Raw genomic sequence first — 27671 nt, 5'->3', positions numbered from 1 at the left:
TGAGCCGAGATCGCTCCACTGCACTCCAGCCTGGGGGACAGAGCAAGACTCCGTCTCAAAAAAAAAAAAAAAAGGGTATGTGTCAGTTCTACTCTCGACCAGTGTTAACAAAACTTCTGTAGGTGAGCATAAGGCAGATGTGTGTATATTTATATAGAAAATATAAATTAAAAATAAATTGAGGTTTGTATAACACGTAGAAAAAAATGCACAAAATGTATAACCAGCATTCGGATCAAGAAAGGGAACATTATCTCCTCCTCCAAGGAAACCAACAACTTCTAATAATGTAGATTATTTTTGCCTGTTTATGACGTTTCATAGGTATGACTGGCTTTTCATATATATTTGTGAGACTCATTTATGTTCTTGTATGTAGGTATAGTGTGTTCTTGCTTATTGCTATGTAGCAACAGTTTCTCAAACATTTTGGTGTCTTCACATTCATATTTATTGACAACTCCAAAGAACTTTTGCTTGCAGTGGCGCAGTCATGGCTCACTGCAGCCTTGACCTACTAGGCTGAAGCGATCCTCCATCCTCAGCCTCCTAAGTAGCTGGGACTACAGGCATGTGCCACTATGCTTGGTTATTTTAAAATTTTTTTGTAGAGACAGGATCTTGCTCTGTTGGCCAGGCTGGTCTCGAACTCTTAGGCTCAAGCAATTCTCCTGCCTCAGCCTCCCAAAGTACTGGGATTACAGGCGTGAGCCACTGCTTTCAGCTGTGTTAGCATATTCTAATGAAAATAAGTATATTATTCTAAACGTAAAAAATTAGAATAATATTTTACATTTAAAAAAATCTCTTTAGTATCTTATTGGATCTGCCTCTGCATTCAATCTGTTACAGTTTGTTGTTTTGCATGGAATATAAAAGAAAATCCAGTCCCACAAAGGAGGAATTTTCTTTTTCTTTTTAGACGGAGTTTCGCTCTTGTCGCCCAGGCTGGAGTGCAATGGCAGGATCTCGACTCACTGCAACCTCTGCCTCCTGGGTTCAAGTGATTCTCCTGCCTCAGCCTCCCAAATAGCTGGGACTACAGGCATGCGCCACCACGCCCAGCTAATTTTTGTATTTTTAGTAGAGACAGGGTTTCACCATCTTGCCCAGGCTGGTCTTGAACTCCTGACCTCATGATCCACCCACCTTGGCCTCCTAAAGTGTTGAGATTACAGGCGTGAGCCACCGTGCCCAGCCAAAAGGAGGAATGTTTTTATATAATTGTGGATATTCCTCTTTGATACTGCCCCAGTCATGTCCAGCCCTTTGAATGTGAGGACTTTTTTGCTTATCTGTAGTGGATATCATGAAAATTATACACACTTTTTTTTCTTTTCTTTTTTTTTTTTTCAGCTTATCAGCTATTGTTAGTGTTGGTGTATTTTATGTGAGGCCCAAGTCCATTTTTCTTCCAATGTATCCCAGGGAAACCAAAAGGTTGGACGCCCATGTTACACCAAAACTTGACAATTGGTAGTTTGTTAAGGTTCATTGCCTTGTACAGTCTGAACCATACCACTGAGCTTTTCATGCTCTGTTACATTAAAATCCATTGGTTTGTTTTTTTCTTTATTATTTTTTAATTTGCTTATTTCTCCAAGAAAAACCATTAGTCTGTTTGTGCTTTGTTAGATCTTTTACCCATGCGTAATTTTTGTAGCATTATGCATTGGTCATTTGGAAAATATTGGTTCACTGAATATCTTAGTCTGCTCAGGCTGCCGTACCAAAATGCCATAGACTGGGTGGTTTAAACAACAAAAATGTATTTTCTCGCAGTGCTGCAGGCTAGAAAGAAGTCCAAGATCAGTGTTCCAGCCTGGTTAGTTTTTGGTTAGGGCTCTCTTACTGGCATCTAGATGGCCACCTTCTCCATGTTTCCTCACATGGTGGATTGGAGAGGGAGAAGACAGAGAGAGAAAGAATAAGTGCGAGTGAACAGGCAAGCTCTCTGGTGTCTCTTTAAAGGCACTAATCTCATCATGGCAGCCCCACCCTCATGACCTAATCTAAACCTAATTATAAATCATCTAAACCTAATTATCTCCCAAAGGATCTGTTTCCAGATACTATCATATTGAGGAATAGGGCTTCAATTTATGAATTTTGAGGGGAGGCAGTTCAGTCTATATTACTGAGTTATTGTGGAGCTTCTTTTTTGAGACCGGGTTTCACACTGGAGTGCAGTGGTGCATTCACGACTCACTTTGGCCTCAACTTCCTGGGCTCACATCATCATGTAATCCTGCCACCTCAGCCTCCTGAGTAGCTGAGACTTCAGGTGCAGGCCACCGTGTCTTGCTAATTTTTGTAGTTTTTCGTAGAGACAGGATTTCACTGTGTTGTCCAGGCTGGTCTCCAACTCCTGGGCTCAAGTGATACCCCTGCCCCAGCCTCTCAAAAGTGCTGGAATTACAGATGTGGGCCACTGCACCTGGCCATGTGCAGATCTTCTGAACTGTATAATGTTTAAGAACCCACATTTGTTAATATCACCACTCATCTCATCAGACAAGTCTTTTCTAATTTTCACTTGAAAGCTCAAATTTTATCATTGGCAACCAATACTGACAGTTGTTTTCGTTGAAGTGACAGTCTCACATTGTTCATTTTCAAAAAATTGTCTGCCAAACATCCAAGTCTGAATAATCATAATTTTTCTGCCAGTCGTTTTTTCAAGTAAAAATGTGTTTATAAAAAAAAAAGCAGCTTGTACAGTTTGCAACTCAATTGCACAAGTGCTTTAGTGCTTTTCTTTGAGACAATTCTTGTACCTTAATATGCAGCAGAAATGCTTTATGTGAGGCTGGGTGCGGTGGCTCACGTCTGTAATCCCAGCACTTTGGGAGGCCGAGGCGGGTGGATCACCTGAGGTCAGGAGATTGAGACTAGCCTGGCTAACATGGTGAAACTCCATCTCTACTAAAAATACAAAAATTCACTGGGCGTGGTGGCATGTGCCTGTAATCCCAGCTACTCGGGAGGCTGAGGCAGAAGAATCTCTTGAACTGGAGAGGCAGAGGTTGCAGTGATCCGAGATCGCGCCACTGCCCTCCGGCCTGGGCGACAGAACGAGACTCCATCTCAAAAAAAAAAAATGCTTTAAATGTACATTCCATTTTTCCCTTTCTTCACATAGAATATGAAACAGATGTATAATTAAGGATTAAGATTTAGTAAAATTAATACTTTTTTTTTGAGGTGGAGTTTTGCTGTGTTGCCCAGACTGGTCTTGAACTCCTGGCATCAAGTGCTCCTTCTGCCTCAGCTTCTCCAGTAGCTGGGACTACAGCTCTGCACCACTGTGCCTGGGTAAAATTAATAGTTTTTACGACTTTCGGAAGATTCCTTTTTTTTTGAGACGGAGTCTCGCTTTGTCACCCCAGCCGGAGTGCAGTGGTGCGATCTGGGCTCACTGCAACCTCCGCCTCCTGGGTTCAAGCAATTCTCCTGCCTCAGCCATCCAAGTAGCTGGCATTACAGGCGACCGAAACCATGCCCGGCTAATTTTTGTATTTTTAGTAGAAACGGGGTTTTTGCCATGTTGGCCAGGCTGGTCTCGAACTCCTGACCTCAGGTGATCCGCCCACCTTGGCCTCCCAAAGTTCTGGGATTACAGGTGTGAGCCATTGCGTCTGGCAAGGACATTCTTTAATGAAACTGAAACTTAGTTTTTTTTCTTTTTTTTTTTTAACATGTCCATGAAGAATGCAATGACACTATTACAGTTTGGTGTCACTGCCTTGATTCAGTATAAAATGATATATTTTTATTTGTTGATATTATTATGTTTCTAGGCTTTACTTATTTCTTATTGGGGGAATGGCTGATGTTGTCAAACCTTTACTAAAAATACTGTTTTGAAAGCCAGTGTGAATGCAATTTTTTCTTCGCCTTAGTAGAATAAAAAAAACTTTAGAGTTGAACAGTTTCACAACTTTGTCAGGATGTTAGAAAATTAATTGGGCTTGGTGCTTACTTTTCTCCACTTTGTGGTTAAGGAAAGGTGTGAAGTGGCTTTTAGAGAACTATCCATAGCTATGTGTAAGAGTGATTTTTATGGTGTATTAGGTCTCCCTACCCTTAGCCTGGTACATTTACAGTAGAAAAAGACAAACGTACAGATGTAGCCACAGGCAAATAATCTTGTATAATGACTTTGGTTTTTCACTGTGATTGGACAGAGGAGAATGGAGAAAGAAGTAGTCTAGACAAGTCACAGTGTTAAACATTATTTTATCTTCCAGTTAACACCCCTGTATAGCCTGGAACCTTTGTTCTGGGGGTGGGAAATTAACATTCATTGTGTACCGACATTGTGCTAGGCCCTCTTATCTTACTTAAACCTGACAATTTTTCTGTGTGTATGTGGCCGTATTTTTTAGCGTTAGACATTTAAAAAGATGATGATGATGATTTTTTATTTTTTTTGAGATGGGGTCTTGCTATATTGCCCAGGCTGGTCTTGAACTCCTGGACTCAAGTGATCATCCTGCCTCAGCCTCCTGCATGGCTGGGACTACAGGTGTATGTCATTGCACCCTGCTGTGGTGGTCATAATTATTTTATGTGTAAGAAAACAGAGGCTCAGAGATGTTGAGCCTATGCAGGCCCATCAGCCAATAAGTGACGAGGGTGGGATTTAATCCCCAGACTTTTCTGCCTCCAAAACATATGAGTGCTTTTTCCTATGTGACATGCTGCCTTCCAGAGACAGTGTCTCGCTGATTATTTGTATATCCCTGATACTTGGAACCTAGCAGGGGCTTAGTACATTTTTGTGGAGTGATTGAGCCAGTGCTAAGTGAGTGAACCAGTTTTTACAGAGCAGGATGTAACTCACCCACTCTGAGCTAATGTGCATGTTGGTACTACAAAGTATAGAGTAATGCAGTGGTTTTGCACACTAGGATCTGGTCACCATTTGTTGCTATGGGGAAAGGGTCAATCTCGTTTTTTTGAGACGGAGTCTTACTTTGTCACCCAGGGTGGAGTGCAGTGGCATGATCTTGGCTCACTGCAGCCTCTGCCTCCCGGGTTCCAGTGATTCTCCTGGCTCAACCTCCTGAGTAGCTGGGATTACAGGTGTGCACCACCATGTTCAGGTAGTTTTTGTATTTTTAGTAGTGACGGGGTTTCACCATGTTGTCCAGGCTGATCTCAAACTCCTGACCTTAGGTGATCTTCCTGCCTTGGCCTCCCAAAGTGTTGGAGTTATAGGCGTGAGCCACTGCGCCTGGCCAGGGTCAGTCTTCTTGATGATAAATGTAAAACTATTTAAATAATTTGGATATTTAGTAGTCTAAGAAATTTAATGGGATGAATTTTCCCTAGATTGTTAATGATCTCTTTAGAAATACATACTGCATCTACTTTGTTCTGGCTTACTCTCTTAATAGCTATGAGACCTTGGGTATGTTACTATACTTTTCTGTGTTTCATTTTTGTAACCTTTAAAAGGGAAGTGTAGTAATAATAGTACATAATTCCTATGTAGTTGTGAGGATTGAATGAGATAATTCATAGATAACTTACCACAGTGCTTGGCAAATATTAATTACTCAATAAATGGTAGCTGTTATTAATGTTATCTTTCTAGAGTGGAAGTATGGAATTTACTGTGACTTTCAGTATATGAAGAAGGAATAATGTTTTGTCTTTTAAAACACCTTTATTAGAGAAATTAAGCGCTGACTTTATTGGTTTCTGTATTTTGGGACCTATTTTCTGGTTGTAGCTTACTTGATCTCTTCTTGGCAACAGAGATCAAACTTTGGCTATTTGCCTGGATTTCTTGGTGAACCAGTGGAGGTGTGGTATGAACTTTGACTCTCCATCATTCTTTTTTTTTGGTAGAGATGAAGTCTCATTATGTTGCCCAGGCTGGTCTTGAACTGTTGGCCTCAAGCAATCCTCTGCTGCCTTGGTCTTCCAAAGTGCTCAGACTCTATCATCTTTTTAAACTTTGTGGTTCTTGGTTGAAACAGATTGGATTGTTCTGGAGAGTTCACTGAGGTTGATAGTTCTTTCTCAATTAAAAATGTCAGTGGACTAGGCGTGGTGGCTCACGTGTGTAATCCCAGCACTTTGGGAGGCTGAGGCGGGTGGATCATGAGGTCAGGAGATCAAGACCATCCTGGCTAACACGGTGAAACCCTGTCTCTACTAAAAATACAAAATCAAAATGAGCCAGGCGTGATGGCGGGCGCCTGTAGTCCCAGCTATTCAGGAGGCTGAGGTGGGAGAATGGTGTGGACCCGGAGGCGATGCTTGCAGTGAGCCGAGATTGCGCCACTGTACTGCAGCCTGGGTGACAGAGCAAGGACACTGTCTCAAAAAAAAAAAGTCAGTGAATGTAAAAAACACCCCTTTCTAAATTTTTTCTGACTAGATCAATCATCATTGAGGAGGTACAGTATTTCTCCATAATCTCCTGCCCCAGAAGCAAAGGAGTGTTTTTAAAAATATTTTTTGTGTTTACTTACATTTTGATCAGGCTGTATAATTTTGAAGGGAAAAACCAACACCCTTTAAAATGAGGACGTCTGAAAGCCTGCCCTTCAACCAAGTGTCATTGTAGGGACACTGTCTCCTAGATAGGAGTTAGTGTTAAACTTTTGACTTAAAACCTTTGAGATGAGGCCCAGGTTTCCCAATATGGTATCTGAGGTAGTTCAAGATCCTCTCCCCAACTTCCTCACCATTGTCATTTATTGTCTCTCCTCCTGGCTTGTACCTTTTACCTCCAGTAAAACATACTGAAGTTTGCATTGTACCATGTCTGTAGTTCTTCAGATGTGCAGTGCCTCTTTTCTCACTGTCTTTGCACGTGCTGTTCTCTTGGCCTAGATATCTCTTTGTTACTCTTAGTTGGTCTACTCTGACTTAGCCTTTAAGACTCAGCCTAGGAGATAACCTTTTCCAGAAGGTTTTCCATGATTTCCTAGGTTGGGATTGGGTACCCCATCTCTGGGTTACTCTGTGGTTATCCATTTATTATTTGTTGGTCTCTCTTCCACTTGCAGTGGACAGGAGTTGTATCTGATCATCCTTTTATTCTCAGAGCCCATCTTGGGACCTTGTACAGAATAGGCATCAGTAAAGACATGTCAGGTGAATTCATCATTTCAAACTGGCCTGTTAACAGCTGTAATTTCCCAATGAGTCAGTTACTCCATGTTGCTCTGGGCTGAGTTTTTGTTTGTTTGTTTGTTTGTTTGTGCTTTTGAGACAGAGTCTTGCTCTGTCACCCAGGCTGGAGTGCAGTGGCGCGATCTCGGCTCACGGCGTCCTCTGCCTCCCGGGTTCAAGCATTTCTCCTGCCTGAGCCTCCCAAGTAGCTAGGATTACAGGCGTGCGCCACCTTGCCCAGCTAATTTTTGTATTTTTAGTAGAGACGGGGTTTCATTCTTTTAGCCAGGATGGTCTTGATCTCCTGACCTCATGATCCGCCTGCCTTGGCCTCCCAAGGTGCTGGGACTGTAGGCATGAGCCTGGCACATGGCCTGGGCTGAGTTTTAATAGAGTGTCTTCTATCATTGTTGTTGCCCCTTGTTCCCTGCCCCTTGTGTTGTCTCTACTCTACTTCAGCCCACTCTCATGTAGCTTTCCTTTACTCTTTGCCCATAGCTGGGTCAGTGGAGCTGTGTACACAGTAGACACAATGAGACTCAGAAAGAACTTGATTTATGACAGATCCCTGGAATCTCACCTGGAATGAATGCAGATCACATTGGTAAATGGAGAAGATGGGACCTTATGATTGCTTTTCTGACTCTTAGTCTAGAGTTCTTTTTTCTGCTTCCAAGTTTCCTCTTTATTAACCTTTGGTCAGTTTTAATTTGTAGATAATGTAAAACGAATGCTACAAAACCAAATTGTATCAAATGCTTGTGTATTTGATTTTTACAACTGAAATATAAGATTTGACTTAACTATTTGATGGTAGAAAGATTGAGACTTTAAGAAATGTGGGTTTTTAATTACCCTATTAAGCCATTAGTAGTTTCTGGCAGGCAATTTTTTTTCCCCCAGGTTGGAGTGCAATGGCGCGATCTCGACTCACTGCAAGCTCCACTTCCCGGGTTCATGCCATTCTCCTGCCTCAGCCTCCCGAGTAGCTGGGACTACAGGCGTGTGCCACCACGCCTGGCTAATTTTTTTTGTATTTTTAGTAGAGATGGGGTTTCACTGTGTTAGCCAGGATGGTCTCGATCTCCTGACCTCGTGATCCACCCACCTTGGCCTCCCAAAGTGCTGGGATTACAGGCATGTCACAGCGCCCAGCTTCTGGCAGGCAATTTTAATTAGGATTCCCCAAAATATTTTGCTGATTAGAGTCTTTGTAGCAAGCAAAAATAATCACTTATGCATCTATGCATTATTTTAGTCAACGTGGATATCAGCCTCTGTGTTAGGTTGGTTTTGATGATACACGGAGATGAGTAAGGTGTAGTTGCTGTCTTCAAGGAGCTCCCAGGTGCAACAGAGATAAGGTATAAACAAATAAGTTGGCTGGGTGCGGTGGCTCATGCCTGTAATCCCAGCACTTTGGGAGGCCGAGGCGGGTGGATCACGAGGTCAGGAGTTTGAGACCATCTTGGCCAACATGGTGAAACCTCGTCTCTACTAAAAATACAAAAATTAGCTGGGCATGGCGGCGCGTGCGTGTAGTCCCAGCTACTCAGGAGGCTGAGGCAGGATAATCGCTTGAACCCGGGAGGCGGAGTTTGCAGTGAGCCGAGATTGCGCCACTGCAATCCAGCCTGGGCAATAGAGGGAGACTCCATCTCAAAAAAAAAAAAAAACAAAGACCAAGTTACAGTTCAGTGTTATAGATGTTATAAAATAAGTAGCAGAGACGGGGTATTAAAAACTTTTTTCAGGGAAGAGTTCTTGGAGGAAGAGTGACCTGAGCTTATTTTTGAAAGAAGACTAGGTCTTATGTGTGGACAATTCTGGACATGGAGTCAGAAGAACTGAATTTGAACCCCATCTCAGCCACTTACTAGCTGTCTGACTTGGACAGGTTGTTTAAGTACTCTGTGAATCTCAGTTTTCTCCCGTTTAAAGTGGGGACAGTCATATCTATATCCACCTTTGAAATTTAATACATTTGAAAGAAGCTCATAAATGTGGTATACAAGTATTCTGTTTTTTAGCTCATAAATGTGGTATACAAGTATTATATTCTGTTTTTTTTCCAAGCCAAACTGTATCCAGCTTTATTAAAGATACTGTCCATAAACAATCATGTTATTTCAGGCAGGACATGTGCAGACAATCGTTAACCGTATACAACCACTTTCTAACTCCCTTCTTTAATGGCCTACCAAAAATCAGAAAGCCACTATAAAACCCAATGAAGTCTTCATCTGATGCTCTGAACAGGGAAAGTTTAGAGTGAGGGTTGACATTTCACATTTAACATGTTGTTTAACAACTTTTCATGAGCTGACCCTGACTTTCAGGAAGTGAAGTGAAAGTGACAGAATTTACCTGAAGATCCGCAATCTAGAAACGGAACCACTGCCCTTTTGACAGGTGCCATCTCAGTGGCATCACTGGAAAGTCCAGATTGCCTGACACACTGATAACCAATGATTAGGGGTCAGGTCCCAACAGATGTCTGGGTTTAAGGGAGTTAAGTCTAGCTGAAAGGTGGAAAGGGAGAAGAGGGCATAACACCAAATTTGGTTTTCTATAGCACAAGGCTTTTGTGCCAAAGTGGCCATGTGTGTCAAAGTCAGGGAATCCCTGCTCTTGGGAGCCAAGAGGAAGTCTCTCAAAACTGGAAGGGAAAGGTGTTTTCCCCACATCAATCCAGCGTTGGAGACATTTTATTAGTGACATATGCCCCTTCCTCTCAAAACAACAATGACATGTTCTGTATGCTAACAACATAGCTTAAAAAAGTAAAACAAAATTCTGCATTTTTATAAAACTTGATTAAAAATAGTATTTCAAACTGTACAGTCACCAGAAGTACACGGTTATTAAAAATGCACACACTTCGCTTGGCATCTCCAGCACCTTCAGCTTTCTGTGCCTGGTCTGTTTTGGCGTCTCCATTTTCTGCAGGGTTATCCTGCTCCTGGCCAGCCTCAGCTTTTCCCTTTTTCCCTTCGGGTACCTTCTCTCCCTTCTTTGCAGGGGCCTTTTTAGGCCTGGGCTCTATCTTTGGAGGAGCAGGTTTAGCAGACAACCTTGTGGATCTTCTCTGTGGTTCATCCTTCACCTTGGCTTTATCTCCTTTAGCATCCCCTTCAGCCTTTTTCTTGGGCATGGTGGCGGTGACAGCAACGGCGGCGGGACGTAGGCACTGGGTGTGGGATGCAGCGGAGCTCTCAGGCTTTGGTTGGTCTGGGGGTCGTTCTCACCTCTTCTGGTTTTTGTTTTTTACTTATTCATTGACAATTATATTTTGACCGATTGTGGCATCAGTTTTCTTACCCAAACCAGAAATAAGTGAGGAAAATATTGAGTATATTAGTGTGTAGATGTCATTTATGAAGCGCTAACACTGTAAACATGTATCAGGGCAAAGATTTTAAAGTTCAGATCCATGAAACTTTGATTCTGTGCTATTGTGCAAGATACTGCTTAAGGTACCTAAATGAACGGTATCTGAAAAATTATTGAGTTTGCTTCTGAGTGGCTTGGATAGCAACAAGCTGAACTAGAAAGACTCATTTCTTGTCAGAAGACTTATGCTTGCATCCAAGTGATGCAGCTTATATCTGTGCCACCATTGAAGGTTATTTAACATTTCAGAGTTTCATTTTCTCCATTAGTAAAAGAGAAAAATAATAGTTACTTTGTAGACTGTGAATTAGGAATTAACTGGATAAATTGCTTACCACTAGCTTTCATCAGTTAAAAGTTAATTTATGGAATATTAAACAAATTTCCATTTAATTACACTAGATTTCTTTAGCAAAACTTGCTCTAAATGGTGGGTGGGGGGAATTCTGTTATTCATGCTTTACTGACACTGATGATATTTTACCTCCTTCTTCCAGTTATTCCTCAATAATTTTGTAAGGTGAGTTTAAATCTCAGCTGTTGTACTTACTTGCTGTGTGACCTTCAAAGTTACTTAATCTTTCTATAACTTATTTTCTCCATCTATTAGGTGGATAATTATGGCATTTATATTATATAGTTACTTAATCTTTCTATAAGTTATTTTCTCTATCCATTTGATGGAGACATAATGGTATTTACATTATATAATTGTTAGGAAGTAACTAAAGTGCTTAGTTCAGTGTTTGGCACATAGTATGATTTCAGAAAATGGTAGTGCTGTGGACTGAGCGTATCCCACTAAAATTCATATGTTGAAACCCTAATCCTCAGTGTGATGTTTGGGGTGGGATTTTTGGGAAGTAATTAGGTCATTAGGATGGAGCTCTATAAGTGCCCGTATAAGAAGAGACACCAGAGAGCTTACTTCCTCTCTCTCTCTGCTTTCCACTGTGTGAGGATACAGTGAGAAGAGGGCCATCTGCAAACCAGGAAGCTGACTGTCACCAGACACCAGATCTGCTAGTACCTTGATCTTGGACTTCCCAGCCTCCAGACCTGTGAAAAATAAATGTTTGTGGTATTCTGTTACATACACAGCAGCCTGAACTGACTAAGATGGATAGCATTGTTACTATCACTTTCATTTTATAAATGAGAAGGTGAATACAGATTTAGAAACCTGATTAGATTCATAGTAAGAGGCAAGGATGGGATTCAGTCCAGGTTTGTGTGATGCCAAAGACTTTACTGTTTATTCTTTTACCAGGCTGCATTTTGTAATTAACATTTCATTTGTATGGAAACGTATTCTGAAATGCTGTAGAGTGCTTGGAAATAATTTGTTATTCTTGGGTATTTAAAACGTTCAGTGATGTTTTACTAACCGTTTACATAAACTTGAAACTAAATTGGTTAGGGAAAGAACTCTGGCCTGGCCTCCCTGTGATCAGACAGTTTTAGGGCAGATATTCTGGGGTTGTAGTCAGTGGTTAGTAAAAAGAAAATTGTGTGTGTGTGTTTGTGTGTGAGTGTATTTTCTCCTAAACAGCTTCATTGAAGTAAAATTGACATACAATAAGTGATACAAATTTTATGTACAACTTGCTAAGTTTTGACATACATATACACCCATGAAACCATCACCACAAAGCAGATGGTGAACATATCCGTCACCTCCCAAGTTTCTTGGTGCCCTTTTGAAGTCTTTCCCTCCTCGTTCTCCTCATATCCCCCCATTTAAGCAACCACCTATCGGCTTTTCTATCACTATAGATTAAACAATGGTCAGATCAATCAGGATTCAGTCAGTTCACCTCTCAGCTGTAGTTTAGTCATCTGTGAAACAGGGATTCTACCATCTTCCCAAAGGACCATCGAAGAAGATTAGGATTAATGTATATAAAGAGCCTAGCATAATGTCTGATGCATAGTAGGCCCTCAATCCCTGGAAGCCAGTATTACCAGCAAGCTTTCACTTAGTGGTCTAGAGTACATTTAGGAGTTCAGAGTGCCAAAATGCATTTCTGTCACTTAGAGCTCCTGTTCTCTTCCAATGAATGGGCTTCCAGTGTTTTTGAAACAGGAAAATTTACATTTAGGCAGCTTAAGGCCCTAAGGGACTTTCTGTTGCTCTACCTTCCCTCCCTCATGCCCAGTGTTACACATGCTCTTAATTATGAACAGATGTTCTTCAAAAATAAGCAAAGATCTCCACAGCAGATTTTTGAGTTCTTTATGCCTATGTTTAAGTCTGGCATTGTGATCTGTGATCAAGCTGCATAAGCAATGAGTTTGTAGTCAGAGTTCTGGGTTTTAGTTCCTATTCTCAGTGTAAAGTGGTGGTGGTGGAGTCATACCTCGGAAGTTTGTTGAGAGGATCAAAGGAGAATTCTGAAAGTGAATTGTATGATGAGGTTATAGTTCATCTGCATCCGCCCATGACTGCCTCACAGTGTTAGAACTTTGTAAAAGGATCGGGTAGCATTTAAATCTGATATCTTACAGGTTTTTAATGTAAGTATTTTAAATTGGGCTCTGCTAATAGAATAAAATGGCAAAAATAAATAACAACAAATAATTTGTTAAAATATTTGCTCAAGGTTAAAAGTGCTTCCATTTTAAAGTCAGAGAAACTTTAATTCATATCCTAGTTAAGTAGCCGTGTGACCATGGACAAGTTATTTAATTTCTCTGAGCCTTAAATTCTCACCTGTTAATAAGGCATATCTGTTCTACCTCAGAGGGTTGTTGGGAGGATTAGAAATAATATGTGTACAGTAGTTGGCATATAGCAGATGTCCAGTGATGCTAGCTTCATTCCTTCCATTTCCAAAATTGGCAGATTTGTGGATTCGTTAAACTATTCCTGAAGGGATTACTTTTGCCTTCTCTATTCTGTGATGCAATTCAGCACAGGTTAGCTGTTAGGTAGTGTCTCAGGTTTCCCATTCAAGTCTGTAAATGTCATTTGAGCTTTGTGGTGCTAGCAGTTATTGCAAAGGAATTTTTTTTTTTTTTTTTTTTTTTAATAATGGGAGGCACCTATGCTTTGCTTTTGTACTTTCTCATCAATTCTCATCGCTCTGCCTAGCTAGAGATACTTTGTATTGTGAGAGCCAGGGAAACCAGGGGCCATTTTCTTGTCTCTCTGTGTTTATTTGGGATGGAGGATTGTCCAAAAGTTCCCTAGTGAATAAAGTAGATTTGCTGAGTTCAGATTCTTCCCTCCTGGGTGAGCCCAGGATTGAACTACTGGGCAAGAAAAGAAATAGGAAAATGTGGAGAAAACTGGTGAGTTCTGCTTGTAAAGTTGTCAGGATCTTTGAGTTGGGGGGCATGTAGAAACCAGTTGATTCCCCATTTCCCTCTTCCCTTCCAGAGCCTGTACACTCCAACACAAAGGGAGCTTTAAGATGGAGGTCTGCATTGTAATTTCCTAGAAATTACTGCTTCTGGTAACTGCTCATTCAGTTTTCACCTCTTTGCTGCAGTAGATGAAACAATGGGGACAATAAAACCATTTATCTGATGGCTGTAGCCTCAATGGGATGTTTGTTTTAATAATGGTATAATTTGCAGGGTTCATAAATTGTGATTTTATTCTCATAGAAATAACCGCCCGGTGGTATTTGGATTCTCAGGTCTCCTGTTGTGGATAATTTTGATAACATTCTGGCTGACAATTCCCTTTATTCTACACTTCGATTTAGATTGTTCATGCTGGTTGGGTAATTAGCCCAGAACAGAGCCAGTTTTTTTCAGTTTGGGGCTGGCAGGTGGTTACTAGGTAACTAGAAGATCTTCTGAATGGGGAAGAAACTCTGCTTAGGGATTCAAGGCAAATACTCAGGTTTGTTTTGATTATCTGGGATTAAAAGAATTATCTGATACCAAAATATTGGATGAAAATTGAAAATTTAATTCATCTGAATATTTATTTTCCATGACACCAAACAACCCATTATATTTGGAATATCCTATGTTTGAATTTTAAATTTTCATGTGCATGTTTTGGCAGGGAATATCCACAGAGGGCAGAGGCTGATAATAGCTACACATGCTAGACATTGCCATAGGTGTTTTACTTACATTATGTCTAATTTTTTTTTTCTTGACATAGTTTGACTCTTGTTGCTCAGGCTGGAGTGCAGTGGCACGATCTCGGTTCACTGCACCCTCCACCTCCCGGGTTCAAGTGATTGTCATTTTCCTGCCTCAGCCTCCCGAGTAGCTGGGAGTATAGGTTCCTGCCACTACGCCCAGCTAATTTTTACATTTTAGTAGAGACGAGGTTTCACCACGTTGACTAGGCTGGTCTCAAACTCCTGACCTCAGGTGATCCACTTGCCTCGGCCTCCCAAAGTGCTGGGATTACAGGTGTGAGCCACCACACCCCGCCATTTCTAAATCTTAATGAGAACTCTGATAGGTAGGTATTGTTTCCATGTTACCCATATAAAAAGTTAAGACACGTTTAGTAACTAAATTAATTAGTGGCAGACAGTTTACCAGATTCAAAGCTTATCCTAGGTTTTCAATTACAGGGTAAGACATTCTGAAGATACATTCAAGTTTAAATTAAACTGTTAGATATTACAGCAGTTGGCTCAAAAATAATATTATATGTGAATTAGTACCTATCATCGGATGTATATATCTGATTGTTCTTCCTGTCATTTCATCTTGTTTTACAGCAGTAACATACATGGAGTATTTTGATTATCTCACCAAAATTAAAGGACTTCTAGGCATAATCCTGTTTTAAGAATTCTTTAAAAGGCTCCAAAGCATGGCATAGTCACTGGAAATAGCCTCAGACTTGGGTTTCAAAATCTTGGCACTGCCATTTATTGGGTTATCTTGGATAAACCTCTTGACCATCATTGGATAACCCTTACTCTTCTATGAGCCTTATTTTGCTCATCTGCAAAATAGAGATATGATACACACTTTACAGGGATGTTAGGGTTAATGTATGTGGTGGGGTCTAGTATATGACTGTAACATGATAGGGGTTTAGTAATATGTTGGTTTCCCTTATTGAGTAATGCTACTGCTAGTAGAGTATCAGGGGATAATTTGGTGCTTTCATCATTGGCCTCAGGATTATTAAAAGATGGCCAACATCGGATGGGCACGGTGGCTCACACCTGTAATCCCAGCACTTTGGGAGGCTGAAGTGAGCGGGTCACCGGAGGTCAGGAGTTCGAGACTAGCCTGGCCAAAATGGTGAAACCTTGTCTCTACTAAAAATAAAATAAATTAAAAAAAAAAAAAAAAAAAAAAAAAAAAGCCAGACGTAATGGCACATGCTTGTAGTCCCAGCTACTTGGGAGGCTGAGGCAGGAGAATTGCTTGAACCCGGAAAGCAGAGGTTGCAGTGAGCCAAGATCGTGTCATCGCACTCCAGCTTGGGCAACAAGAGGGAAACTCCATCTCAGAAAAAAAGATGGCCAACTTCAATTGCCATTATGTTATATTTTCATGTCATACTGTTAAACTAATAGAGCTTATTTTTCTCCAGGAACTTGCTGTTCCATCTACGTAATTTGTTTAAGGGACAGTTAGATAGATGATGTATTTTTTTATACTCTCTTGGTCAAGAGAGTGAGTGCATATGTGGAAAGGGCATTGGATTTGTGATCATACAAACTTGGTGGGAGGTCCAGCATTGCTGTTTACTAGCTAAGTTTCATGGGACAACTGACTTTCTCTGTTTGAAACTTGGGATAGAGATAATAATAGCCGACTTTCCTGTTGTGAAGATCAAATGAGATAATGAATGTGAAAATGCCTTTTAAATTGGAAAAATGCTAGCCAAGATAGTAACTATTATGTGACATTCATAATTAGTATTAAGTGGGGCTTAGAGAATTAACTACCTTTTTTTTTTTGAGACAGGGTCTTGCTCTGTCACCCAGGCTGGAGTACAGTGGTGGGCTCATGGCTCACTGTAGCCTCCACCTCCTGGGCTTAGTGATCCCTCCTGAGTAGCTGGGACCACAGGTGTACAACACCATGCCCTGCCCCCACCCCTGCCCCTTGGATTTTTGAGACGAATCTTGCTCTGTCACCCAGGCTGGAGTGCAGAGTCCTGCTCATAGCTTACTGCAGCCTGGAACTCCTGGACATAGTGATCCTCTCACCTCAGTATCCTGAGTAGCTGGGATTATAGGCATGTACCACCATGCTTGGCTCATTCTTGAATTTTTTGTAGAGACAGGGTCTCTATGTTGCCCAGACTGGTTTCGAACTCCTGTCCTCCAGCCAGCCTTCTGTCTTCCAACCAACCTCCTACCTTGGCCTCCCAAAGTGCTGGGATTACGGGCATAAGCCACTGTGCCCCGCTGGAATTCACTGCTATTTTAAGAGGGAAATTTAAAATTTCCCTTGAACTATATAAAGACATTTTGATGAGTTTTATTATGGTAGTCCTTGGGGACAGCAGAAGAAAAGAGGCCAGAATGATGTTCTGGGAAGATAAAGTATTGAGTGAATGTAACTGCATAGTGGAAGTGAGAAAATGGGGTGAGGTACTACTGTGAGGCAGCCCCAGAGGACTTAGAGAAGAGCTTAGACTTGAGGTTTGGATCTTGGTCTAGTCTTGATCCCTAGAACAAGGAAGTGGGAGGCTCCTTGATTAGAAAAACTTAGGACACAGGGTAGTGTGTGGAGAACTGTTGAGGAATAGGGATAGAGGTAACAACTATAGCTTCCCTCATGATGACACTCAAGTTGAAATCTTGGTTTTAAGCCTTCTAGGAGTATGTACAGAAGTTAAAATAGATTTTTTTTCATTCCTCTTTCTACCTTCTAACAGTTAAGTGTGTCCATTTTTAGGGGAAAGTTCCAAGTGCATCTTGCGATTATGGCGTATGAATCCAGTGGTGTCTCTCAGGTGAGCACATTGATGTATCTTCATTTAAAAAGGTGCAGATGGTGGCTGGCAAGTGGGGGATCTGCTTCCAGCGGCTAGAATGCTTAATTTTATGGAGACTTATTCAGATGATCTCTTACCTGAAAATTGATTCTGTTTACAGCATTTCAGTAATGTGGATGATATTTTTCCTAAGTGGAACATCAACCTAAATTTTCAATGTGTTTAATTATTGATGTATCTGAATGCTGCAGTGTATTAGTTAAGGATTTTTCCATATGAGAGACTTCTGGCTCTGAGTTTTGGTACTACGCTAATTTTATTCATTTTTTTCCAAGGGGATGTCAGTTTTTCTTCACTGCAAGTAACTGCATTATGTTGTCTGGATCATTGCCTTCTGTGTTAAGTATTAGAGTAGAATAGTTGTTGTTCAGGACAGTTTCAAAGTCTGTGTTATTTGACTATAAGAACATACTTAGGCATCTTTCTTCTCTGTTCTTGGTCTGCTAGTATGAACATAATACAGTGACTAAGTAAGGAGATGGGTTTCCATAGGCCCCAGTCAGAATCAGCCTGAGTTACTTTATCATATTAACTTTATATATAATAATGTCAACTGATATTTGCATAATTCTTTGTAAAGTATTTTTATGGTACTTAAATATTTTTTTTCTTTTCTTGTCTTTTTTTTTTTTTTTTTGAGACAGGATCTCACTCTGTCACCCAGGCTGGAGTACAGTGACATAATCATGATTCATTGCAGCCTCAGCTTCCCAGGCTCAAGTGATCTCTACACTTGAGCCTCCTGAGTAGCTGGGACCATAGGTGCATGCCATCATGCCCAGCTAATTTTTTGTAGAGGTGGGGTTTCGCCATGTTGCCCATGCTTGTCTCAAACTCTTGAGCTCAAGTGATCCATCAGCCTCGGCCTCCCAAAGTGTTGGGATTACAGGTGTGAGTCACCGTGTCCAGTCTAAAATTTTTCTTTTTACTAATATGTTTCTTGTACTAAACTGGTAGCTCTTTTTGTGGAGGACCTTTTTTTCATCTTTGTACTCACTTTATTTAGGACAGAGCTAAGAATAATGATAATGATACTAGCTAACACTGTGTTTTATGCCAGGCATGTGCCAAGTGCAGTATTTGTTTTAATCCTCATTATCCCCATTTTATAGAGGAGAGAACTGAGTCTCGGAGAAAGGAAGTAGCTTGCTTAGTCTCACAGCTAATGAAGGGATACAGCTGTGATTAGAACCCAAGCAATCTGATTTCAGAGCTATATACTTAACCCTTATATTTTCTCAGAAACAGCTTGTATGAATATGTAGGTGTATATGAAAGATATTGTCTCTCTTATTTGAGCCTTAAAACTCTGTGAAGCAGTTAATTATGCTTTTCATATCCATTCTATAGGTTAGGAAAAGTAAGATGAGTTAATTACACAAGATCATTCATTTGTTGAGTAACAGAATCTGGACCCCACGTCCCAAGTCTCTTGACTCCAAATCTCATATTTTTTCCCCTTTTGTAATACTTTTAGCTGTTGATTAGAGCTTCACATCTATTTTATTTATTTATTTATTTATTTTTGAGGTGGAGTCTCACGCTATTGCCCAGGCTGGAGTGCAGTGGTGTGATCCCGGCTCACTGCAACCTCCGATCCCCCCAGGTTCAAGTGATTCTTCTGCCTCAGCCTCCCGAGTAGCTGGCACTACAGGCGCGCACCACCACGCCTGGCTAATTTTTGTATTTTTAGTAGAGACAGAGTTTCACCAGGTTTGGCCAGGCTGGTCTCGAACTCCTGACCTCGTGATCTGCCCGCCTTGGCTTCCCAAAGTGCTGGGATTACAGGCATGAGCCACCGTGCCCAGCCAACATCTATTTTCTTAGGAATACACAACAGTCTTTTTCGTATGTAAAATAGATACTTTTATTGATGCTAACTGAAGATAAGAGGTAACACTAAAAATCTTCCTGTGCGTCTTTCTTTCTCAAATCCAAGGAGCAAAATTCCGTGGCAGACAGACTGTGAGAGCTACTTGAAGGTGGATAAGACCGCTGTGTATGTGTGTTCCTGTGTGTATTATCTCTGTTTTAGTAGCTGGCAACAGTGTGTTTTCCATAATGATTGCTGAGGGAATGCATGATTGAAAAAGTTGATGCTGTGTCTAGTATTAAAGAGTGATGATACTAAAATTGCTAGTTTATTTTTATATCCTATGCTTTCTCCTGATTGCTTCATTCTTAGTCACTAGTTGATTATGTTTGAGAATTACAACAGTGCTAATATAATGGCATTAAATATAGTTGATCCAGTATATGGTAACTGTCTGTAACAGAGCCTTCGTATAAGAGAGGGATTACACTTAAGCATTTTGTAACACTGAAGAAACAGTTTTTTTGACGTCTAGGTGAACTTAATTGTATTGAATTCTTTTTGATTGCCTTGTCAGATTTCTTTTGTATTTTATATAAATAAGATATGACAGTGGCAAATTAGTTTTTCAGTTTTTGTTGTTGTTGTTGTTGTTGTTGTTGTTTTGAGACAGGGTTTCGCTCGTGCAGTGGCTGGATTTTGGCTCACTGCAACCTCTGCCTCCCAGATTCAAGCGATTCTCATGCCTCAGCCTCCTGAGTAGCTGGAATTACAGGCGCCCGCCATCACGCCCAGCTAATTTTTGTATTTTTAGTAGGTACGGGGTTTCACTCTGTTGGCCAGGCTGGGCTCAATCTCCTGACCTCGTGATCTGCCCGCCTCAGCCTCCCAAGGTGCTGGGATTACCAGTGTGAGCCATCACCCCCGACCAAGGGTCTAGTTCTTAATAGCCTTCTTCCTGACCCTTGAAAAGAAGCCATTATATTTCATTTAGCTTCTAGGTTATATCACATTCACATACAGTCATGTCATAGCATAGCTACTTGGTTTTCCATGTGCCCTGCCCTGCATTATTTTTGTGTATGATTATAGTGCAAAATATTTAAGAATTCCTAAGCTTCTCTTCTTATTTTAGTCTGAGATTGTTATATTCAGGTAAATTACCCCTCACCTAAGAATGTCATAATTGATTCCATTGTTCCAGATTGTAAATTTGAGAGTCAGGTAGTAATTTACATATTACTGGATCTTTTAAGAATTAGTTGTTTTAATGTGGAAGCCATATGAGATAAAAAATTGGAATTTTCAGCCTTGATTTGTTGGCTACAGTCCTGGGCCTGCTTTGTTGCTTGGCACACATCAATCCAACTGTTATTCTCATTTTATGTCTGTTAGTTGTGCATGTGCATATATACTCGTGAATGTTCTTCTCTCCAATCTAAAAGGTACTGCCAACGTCTAGTAGATTTCTAGGGCCCTAAAATTTGTCTTGCTCAGTTTCCTTACAGATTTTACAAGCTTGAAAGGTGAGTAGTTAGAGTACAGGGTAGCTGCTGAAAGAGACCCAGACATTCAGTGGCTCAAACAAGATGGACATTTATCTTTTATAAAACGGTTTAGGGGTAAGTCTCTTATGACCACAGTGGGCAGAGGTTCTGCTCCATGAAATCATCTAGAGATCCAGGCTCCTTCTATCTTGTTGTCCGGGGGTGATGCCCTCATCTGCATTCTCAATGATAGCTTATTAACACATCTACCTTGAAATAAGTCCATGAGAAGGGAGAAGAGAGAGTAGAGGATACACAGTTGTCTTAAAAAAAAAAGTGAGCTGTATGTCAATTCTCCCAGCATCTCATTCATTATCTTTAGAAACAAGACATATCAAGTTATAAATAACATTAGGAAATGTAGTTTCCAACTCGGTTGCATGTGCTCAGTTATTTTGGCAGAGGGTTGTGGTAGGAGAGTGTCTATATTAAAAGGAAGCAAGGGAAAATGGATACTATTAGCAGTTTCTTCCACAGAGTCATAGGTAGAGGGTAAAAATAATAAAATCTTTTCCTCATTTATTATCTTAATTCTCACCACATTGAGAATTTCTTTGAGGTAAGTGGTATAACCATTTTGCTAACTGGGGAACTGATTTTGAGGTATCAAGTGACTGGTTTAAAGTCACAAGTCTGGCTCAAAACTGAACTCATTATCCTTTCCCCCCATACCTTCTTCTCTTTGTGTTTCTTATCTCAGTGAATGACATCACCATTTTCTCAGTCACTCAAGCCGGAAATTTGGGATTTCCTTATCTTCTCATATTCCTTTGGTCACTAAGTTGTATAGATACTATCACCTTAACATTTCTCGAATGTATGCCTTTCTCTCCATCCCCACAGCTGTTGCCTTAGCTCAGACTCTCAGCAGCTCTTGTGTGGACAGCAGCCTCCATTCTTCCATCTGCTGCCAGGGTCACCTCCAGTGACTCCTTCTCAGCCCAACCCTGCCAAACCACTTGCAATCCTTGGGACTTACTATATGCTCTTAAACTGCCAAATCTCTACTTGTGTTGCTTCTTCTACTCAAATGGTCCTCTTCCCTTCTCAACTTGGCAAACATGGCCTTATTTTATTTTTAAAAATCTACCACCTACATTGCTTCCACTATAAAGTTGTTGCTCTCTTTTCCAGGTAGAATTGACTATTTTCTCCTCATGCTTCTCCTGTGTCGATGCCTGTTATAGGACCTGTAACATTTTATAGTAACAATTTGTAATGTGTCTTGCTTTTTATCATTAGCACTCAATATTGTACCTGATAGAAAACATTTACTCCGTAATTGCTTGAATGAGTACAGTGTATGCCAGACTGGGACTTGAATCCAAATCTTGTGTTTTTCTTATCATGATGGCTCATCCTGTGTAAGTGTGTACATATTTCCTGAGTTGCTTCCCAACACCAAATTTGGAGATCTGACTTTCCAGGAGCTCTTTTCATTGGCAATCAAGTGTAGCCCTAAAAAGGGCTGTTTCAACAAATGGATGCTTAATTATCTTTCCATTTGGATTTTGGGGATGTGCTTTTTTGGTAGGTGCTGCTAAAACCATTGTCTGTAACTTGCAAAATAAACAAATGCTGGATGTTTGGCTTTAATTTTTATTGATTACATCAAGGGATAAAAGAAGTTTGCTTTACATTTGGAGGGAAGGCAGGCAAATTAGAAAAAAATGCATGCCCTTGAAGAGGGTTTTATTTTTAATGTTATTTACAAAGCATATACATGAAAATAGAAAAGGAATAACTTTAATTTACAATAGACACAATTTAGGGAAAAATGCTAACATCTCAGTGTAAGTGTAAATTCAGCTTGGCTATTACCATTTCTGATCACTGAAGCTCACTTATTGTGCATTTAAACCATCTGTTCTGGTGTTAATCCCTTAAAACTCAATTGGTAAATGTTAACATGATAAAAGGTAATAAAGCTTGAAATATGGCAGTCATTTGGTCTGGTTTACTTTTCAACTAATTGCATGCCAACTTAAGTGTCTTTGGGAAAAAGGAAAGGGGGGAATTAATGCTGTAGTCAACTATTTTGATCTCAGCTTGAGCCCTGCACACCTGTCACTGGCTTGTGGAAGTTTTCCTCCATAATGAAGAGCTCCTCTCTCATGTTATTACTTAATTGGATGCCACAAGAGCCTGGTGAAACAGTGGAATCCTCTTAATTGCAGCTTTTAAAACAAATCACCAATGTTTAATGTGGTATTGTTTTTAAAAGCCTTCCCTGGAAAGATTTTTGATGGTTTCAAGTCCAAATGGAATGGAGTGTTGAGGATTCTGCTCTTTATGAAGTTGGAAGTCATATAGTACTTTGAATGTCTCTCCTTAAAGAGTTAGGGAACATAACTAATATTTACTGATGCTTTACCATTTGGCCAAGTGCTTTCCTTTTATCTTGTTTTAATTCCTATAGTAGCTCCAAGAAAGGTATTATAATGTTTCCCATTTTACAGATGAGGAAATTGAGGGTCAGAAAAGTGACTTGCTCAGGGTCACACAATTAGTAAGTGGTAGAGATAGATGCAAACCCTACCTACCAGTGCAAACCCTTTATTTACCTCCTGTCTCAATGAGCATAAACTGTATGTGTGGAAATATCAGTATAGTGGGTTTTTCCTTTAACTTATAATGTGGTCTCAATTTAGCTTACTGTGTTTGGTACTTTTCTGTTTGAACTGTCAGCCCTTACACATATAGTGGAAAGAGCAGCCTGGTAGTAGGTGAGGAAGCCAAAGTGCTGGGAAATGACAGAATATCCCATTCCATGCTTAGATCATGACTGTTATCTAACTGAAACATCCTCCTGTAAGGTTGGCAGGGTCTTTGTGGTCCTGCTGCAGTGTGGACAAGTCCTTTACAGTGTGCTTAAGTGCTGAGCAGTTTTGACAGCTGGTTTAAATGAGCTTCTGTGGCAGTCACTTCCCTTGAGGTCTCAGTGCCCATTTTCCTCTCCACCCTAGTAGTGGAAAGAGCTCTTGACAGGGAATCAGGAAAACTTTGTTTTTTTTTTTTTTTTTTTTTTTGAGACAGAGTCTCGCTCTGTCGCCCAGGCTGGAGTGCAGTGGCACAATGTTGGCTCACTGTAACCTCCGCCTCCTGGGTTCAAGTGATTCTCCTGCCTCAGCCTCCCGAGTAGCTGTGACTACAGGCACGTACCACCGTGCCTAGCTATTTTTTTTGTATTTTCCGTAGAGACGGGGTTTCACCATATTGGTCAGGCTGATCTTGAACTCCTGACCTCATGATCCACCCGCCTTGGCCTCTCAAAGTGCTGGGATTACAGGCGTGAGCCACCACATCCGGCCGGAATCAGGAAACTTTGATGCTATAGTTGTAGTTAGGTGATTTGCTAACTGACCCTTTTTCTTCAGGACTAAGTTTGGTCAGTACCACCTCTTTGAAGACTTCCCTAAAGTCTTAGGGTGGCCTTTTTTTTTTCCTGGACACTGTGACATGTTGTTTTAAGTATTGGCTGTATGGCACTTACCACATTGTTCTGCAATTATGTTTCTTTCAGACTAGAGCTATACCTCTAGTCTTCTTTTTTTTTTTTTGAGACGGAGTCTCACTGTGTCGCCCAGGCTGGAGTGCAGTTGCGCGATCTCAGCTCACTGAAAGCTCTGCCTCCCGGGTTCATTCCATTCTCCTGCCTCAGCCTCCTGAGTAGCTGGGACTACAGGCGCTCGACACCACGCCCAGCTAATTTTTTTTATTTTTATTTTTATTTTTAGTAGAGATGGGGTTTCACCATGTTAGCCAGGATGGTCTTGATCTCTTGACCTTGTGATCTGCCCGCCTTGGCCTCCCAAAGTGCTGGGATTATAGGCGTGAGCCACTGCGCCTGGCCACCTCTAGCCTTCTTTTTACTACCAGCCCATCTGCACTTGAGAATCACTGCCCCAAACTGTATATTCTGTGAGAGCACAGTCACAGGGTTCCTTGTGGTGGACATTTGTAGTTTGTTTCTGTAGCTTCCTTCTTATCTCAGCAATGGCCTCAGATGTTGGTTTTAGGAACCACACTCCTCCCTGCTTTGCTTCATATAGTTTGGGTAGGAATTTCTTAGCTCTAGTGTTATGTGAACCAGGCTCAAGGTAACCAAGGCATCACATTCCTCCGGCCATAGTGATTGGTTTAGGGGTAAATGTGTTTTAAGCTGGTCTAAACTGAATGTTGAGGACTTTTGTAAGCCGCTATAGAAGACCTTCTCCAAGTCCTGCTACACTAGAGAGTTGTGTGGCTGGAGCTGCTATAGCCATTTTGCCACCTTTGGAGGAGAGAGTCTGGCTTATGATAGAACCGACATTGAGGAAGTGAAGCTAAACAGGTGGAGGCAGTGACTTTGAGCTCTGAATTGAGCCTCCCCCACAGTCTACCCTAATCTTGGGCTTCAGTTAATTAAGTCAGTAATTAGGCTTTTTGCTTAAACCAGTTTGTTTTCTGTCATTTACAACCAAGAGTCCTAACTAATCTATTTCTCTTCTGCACTTAAGCATAGTTCATAACCTAGAATTTGTTAATTGGGTAAACGATTGAACTCTATGACTTTGTCTTTCTTAGTCTCAGTTTCTTTTTCTGTAAAATGGGAATGATAATTTCTGTCTGCCTGGCTCAAAGGGTTGTTGTGAGTTAATAGAAGGAAAAGCTTTTGGGTCTTTCCTTCTGAACTTAGTCTATACCAAACAATTGACCATTTAATTATACAATTACATATAACCATTGTATAGTGTTTTTTTTGTTTCAACTTGATTGTGTACCCCCTTAGAATGGATGGCATACATACTTACTGTTTTCCTCCTACTGCTCAGCACAATGTTGGGAAAATAGTGGGCACTCATGAATATTTATTAGTGATGATAATAGCAGCTACAGTTTATTGCATACATTTATTGGGCCAGATAGTGTGTAGGCATTCTACATAAATTATCTCTAAACCTCAGCTAATAGCAGTATTAGATAGCTATTATTAGATAAGCAGTATTGTCCTCAGAGGATAGTTGCTTAGCTAACAAACGGGAGAGCTGAAATTGTTGGTTGAGTTATGATGGAAAATAAGTGTGATGGAGCCTTCCAAAGCATATACCAGGAATGTTTAAGGTGTCTGCCTTAGGTGAATGATAGAGGTGAACATCAAGTAAATACCTGATGGGGATGAAATCCTGGCCTGGTTTGGAATTGCTTGAAAAGCTATTTTTCAAGTCTTTTCTTGGCATAGTTTAATTGACTTCACTAATCCATTGCATCACTATTAAATAATAGTAAAAGATACAGAGAGTAGTAGCATTAGAAATACTGGTCACGAGGATACTGTATATTATGGTGATATCCCATTGAATATTACAGTGAATGTCCCCTCCCTGGGGCCCGTGTGAATTGATGCCTTACTAAATATGCTCAGCTGGTACTCGGTAAGTTTTGCTCAGGTTCGGGCAGAACCACCCTGTTAGTAGGTAACCTTTTATTCTTTTTTTTGAGACAGAGTCTTACACTCTGTTGCCTAGGCTGAAATGCAGTGGCGCGATCTTGGCTCACTGCAAACTCCACCTCCTGGGTTCAAGCAATCCTCCTGCCTCAGCATCCAAGTAGCTGGGATTACAGGCGCCCACCATCATGTCCAGCTAATTTTTGTATTTTTAGTAGAAACAAGGTTTCACCATGTTGGCCAGGTTGATCTTGATCTCCTCACCTCAGGTGATCTGCCTGCCTCGGCCTCCCAAAGTGCTGGATTACCGGCATGAGCCATCGTGCCAGGCCAACCTTCTATTCTTTATTGAGTGTTAAACTCAGACTCTAGATTAAGCAAGAAATCAAATGAAAAAGTCTAACTAGCATTATACGCTTCATTCTGTGATGGAAAACACTTTCTCCTTGAAGCAAGAGATTTAGATTGTAGACCAAGGTCTGAGTCAAATGATACTGTTTATAAGGACCTGCTAGATGATTTGCATATATTATATAATCCCCAAAAGAACTTTTCAGCATAAGTGTTACTATCCTCATTTATGATGAGGGTCAGAGGGATGAAGAGAGGTCATACAGCTGTAAATATTCCCCTGTAGGTTGGGCGCGGTGGCGCACGCCTGTAATTCCAGCACTTTGGGAGGCCAGGGCAGGCGGATCACGAGGTCAGGAGTTTGAGACTAGCCTGACCAACATGGTGAAACCCTATCTCTACTATAAATACAAACATTAGCCAGGCGTGGTGGCGTGCACCTGTAATCCCAGCTACTCAGGAGGCTGAGGCAGGAGAATTGCTTGAACCTGGGAGGTGGAGGTTGCAGTGAGCTGAGATTGCACCATTGCACTCCAGCCTGGGCGACAGCGTGAGACTCAGTCTTTGAAAAAAAAAAAAATTCCTCCTGTAATGTTTTAAACCACAGTCCTAACATTGCAGCATTGAAATTCAAGATCAAGAATCGTATGGGATAAAAGGGTATTAAAATTATCTAAAAATTTATTTTTATTGCCCAAAGTGACTAAAGTGTCACTTTTACCCCTTAGTTGATACAGATATAAAAGTAAAAGTTATTTCAGTAAAGGAAGGGAGGCCTCATAAAGATCTTGGTTTGTGAATTAAAAACCAAAAAAGTGAATGACTCTGCTTATATGATCAGATGCTTAAAAAAAGAGTGAATGGCTATGCCATTTCTAGTTCTCTATGGAATAATTTTAACCTACGTATTAGGGACAGAGTAGCATTTATCACGTTTGTGTGGTCTTTGTATTTATTCCACAAGGGATTGAGAGTAGTTTACAAAAGTAATCTAATAAAATAACCTAAAAAAGAAAAATCCTGAGTACTATTGAAAATAGAATAATATATATATATATATAT

General features: G+C 40.7%; 2 protein-coding genes across 7 annotated transcripts in view; one reads left to right on the top strand and one right to left on the bottom strand.

Moving 5' to 3' along the window:
• Positions 1 to 27671, top strand: part of FAM168A (family with sequence similarity 168 member A) — a 204021-nt gene that overhangs the window by 8708 nt on the left and 167642 nt on the right. The window contains exon 2 of one of the 6 annotated variants that reach the window (XM_032166903.2): positions 17371 to 17428. The exons of the other annotated variants lie outside the window; for them this stretch is intronic. Coding sequence (XP_032022794.1) covers positions 17399 to 17428 — 30 coding nt within the window. The 5' untranslated portion in view covers positions 17371 to 17398. The remainder of the gene's footprint in view (positions 1 to 17370; positions 17429 to 27671) is intronic. 6 annotated transcript variants of the gene reach the window in all.
• LOC116476659 (non-histone chromosomal protein HMG-17-like) lies at positions 9839 to 10371 on the bottom strand. Its single transcript, XM_032761532.2, has one exon. The coding sequence runs from the start codon at positions 10286 to 10288 to the stop codon at positions 9869 to 9871; it is 420 nt and encodes a 139-aa protein (XP_032617423.1). The 5' UTR covers positions 10289 to 10371; the 3' UTR covers positions 9839 to 9868.

This window comes from Hylobates moloch, unplaced genomic scaffold, assembly GCF_009828535.3.
Source record: "Hylobates moloch isolate HMO894 unplaced genomic scaffold, HMol_V3 SCAFFOLD_11, whole genome shotgun sequence".
NCBI lineage: Eukaryota > Metazoa > Chordata > Mammalia > Primates > Hylobatidae > Hylobates > Hylobates moloch.
The sequence above is the reverse complement of the archived record's forward strand: the minus strand, read 5'-3'. Positions and strand labels throughout refer to the sequence as shown.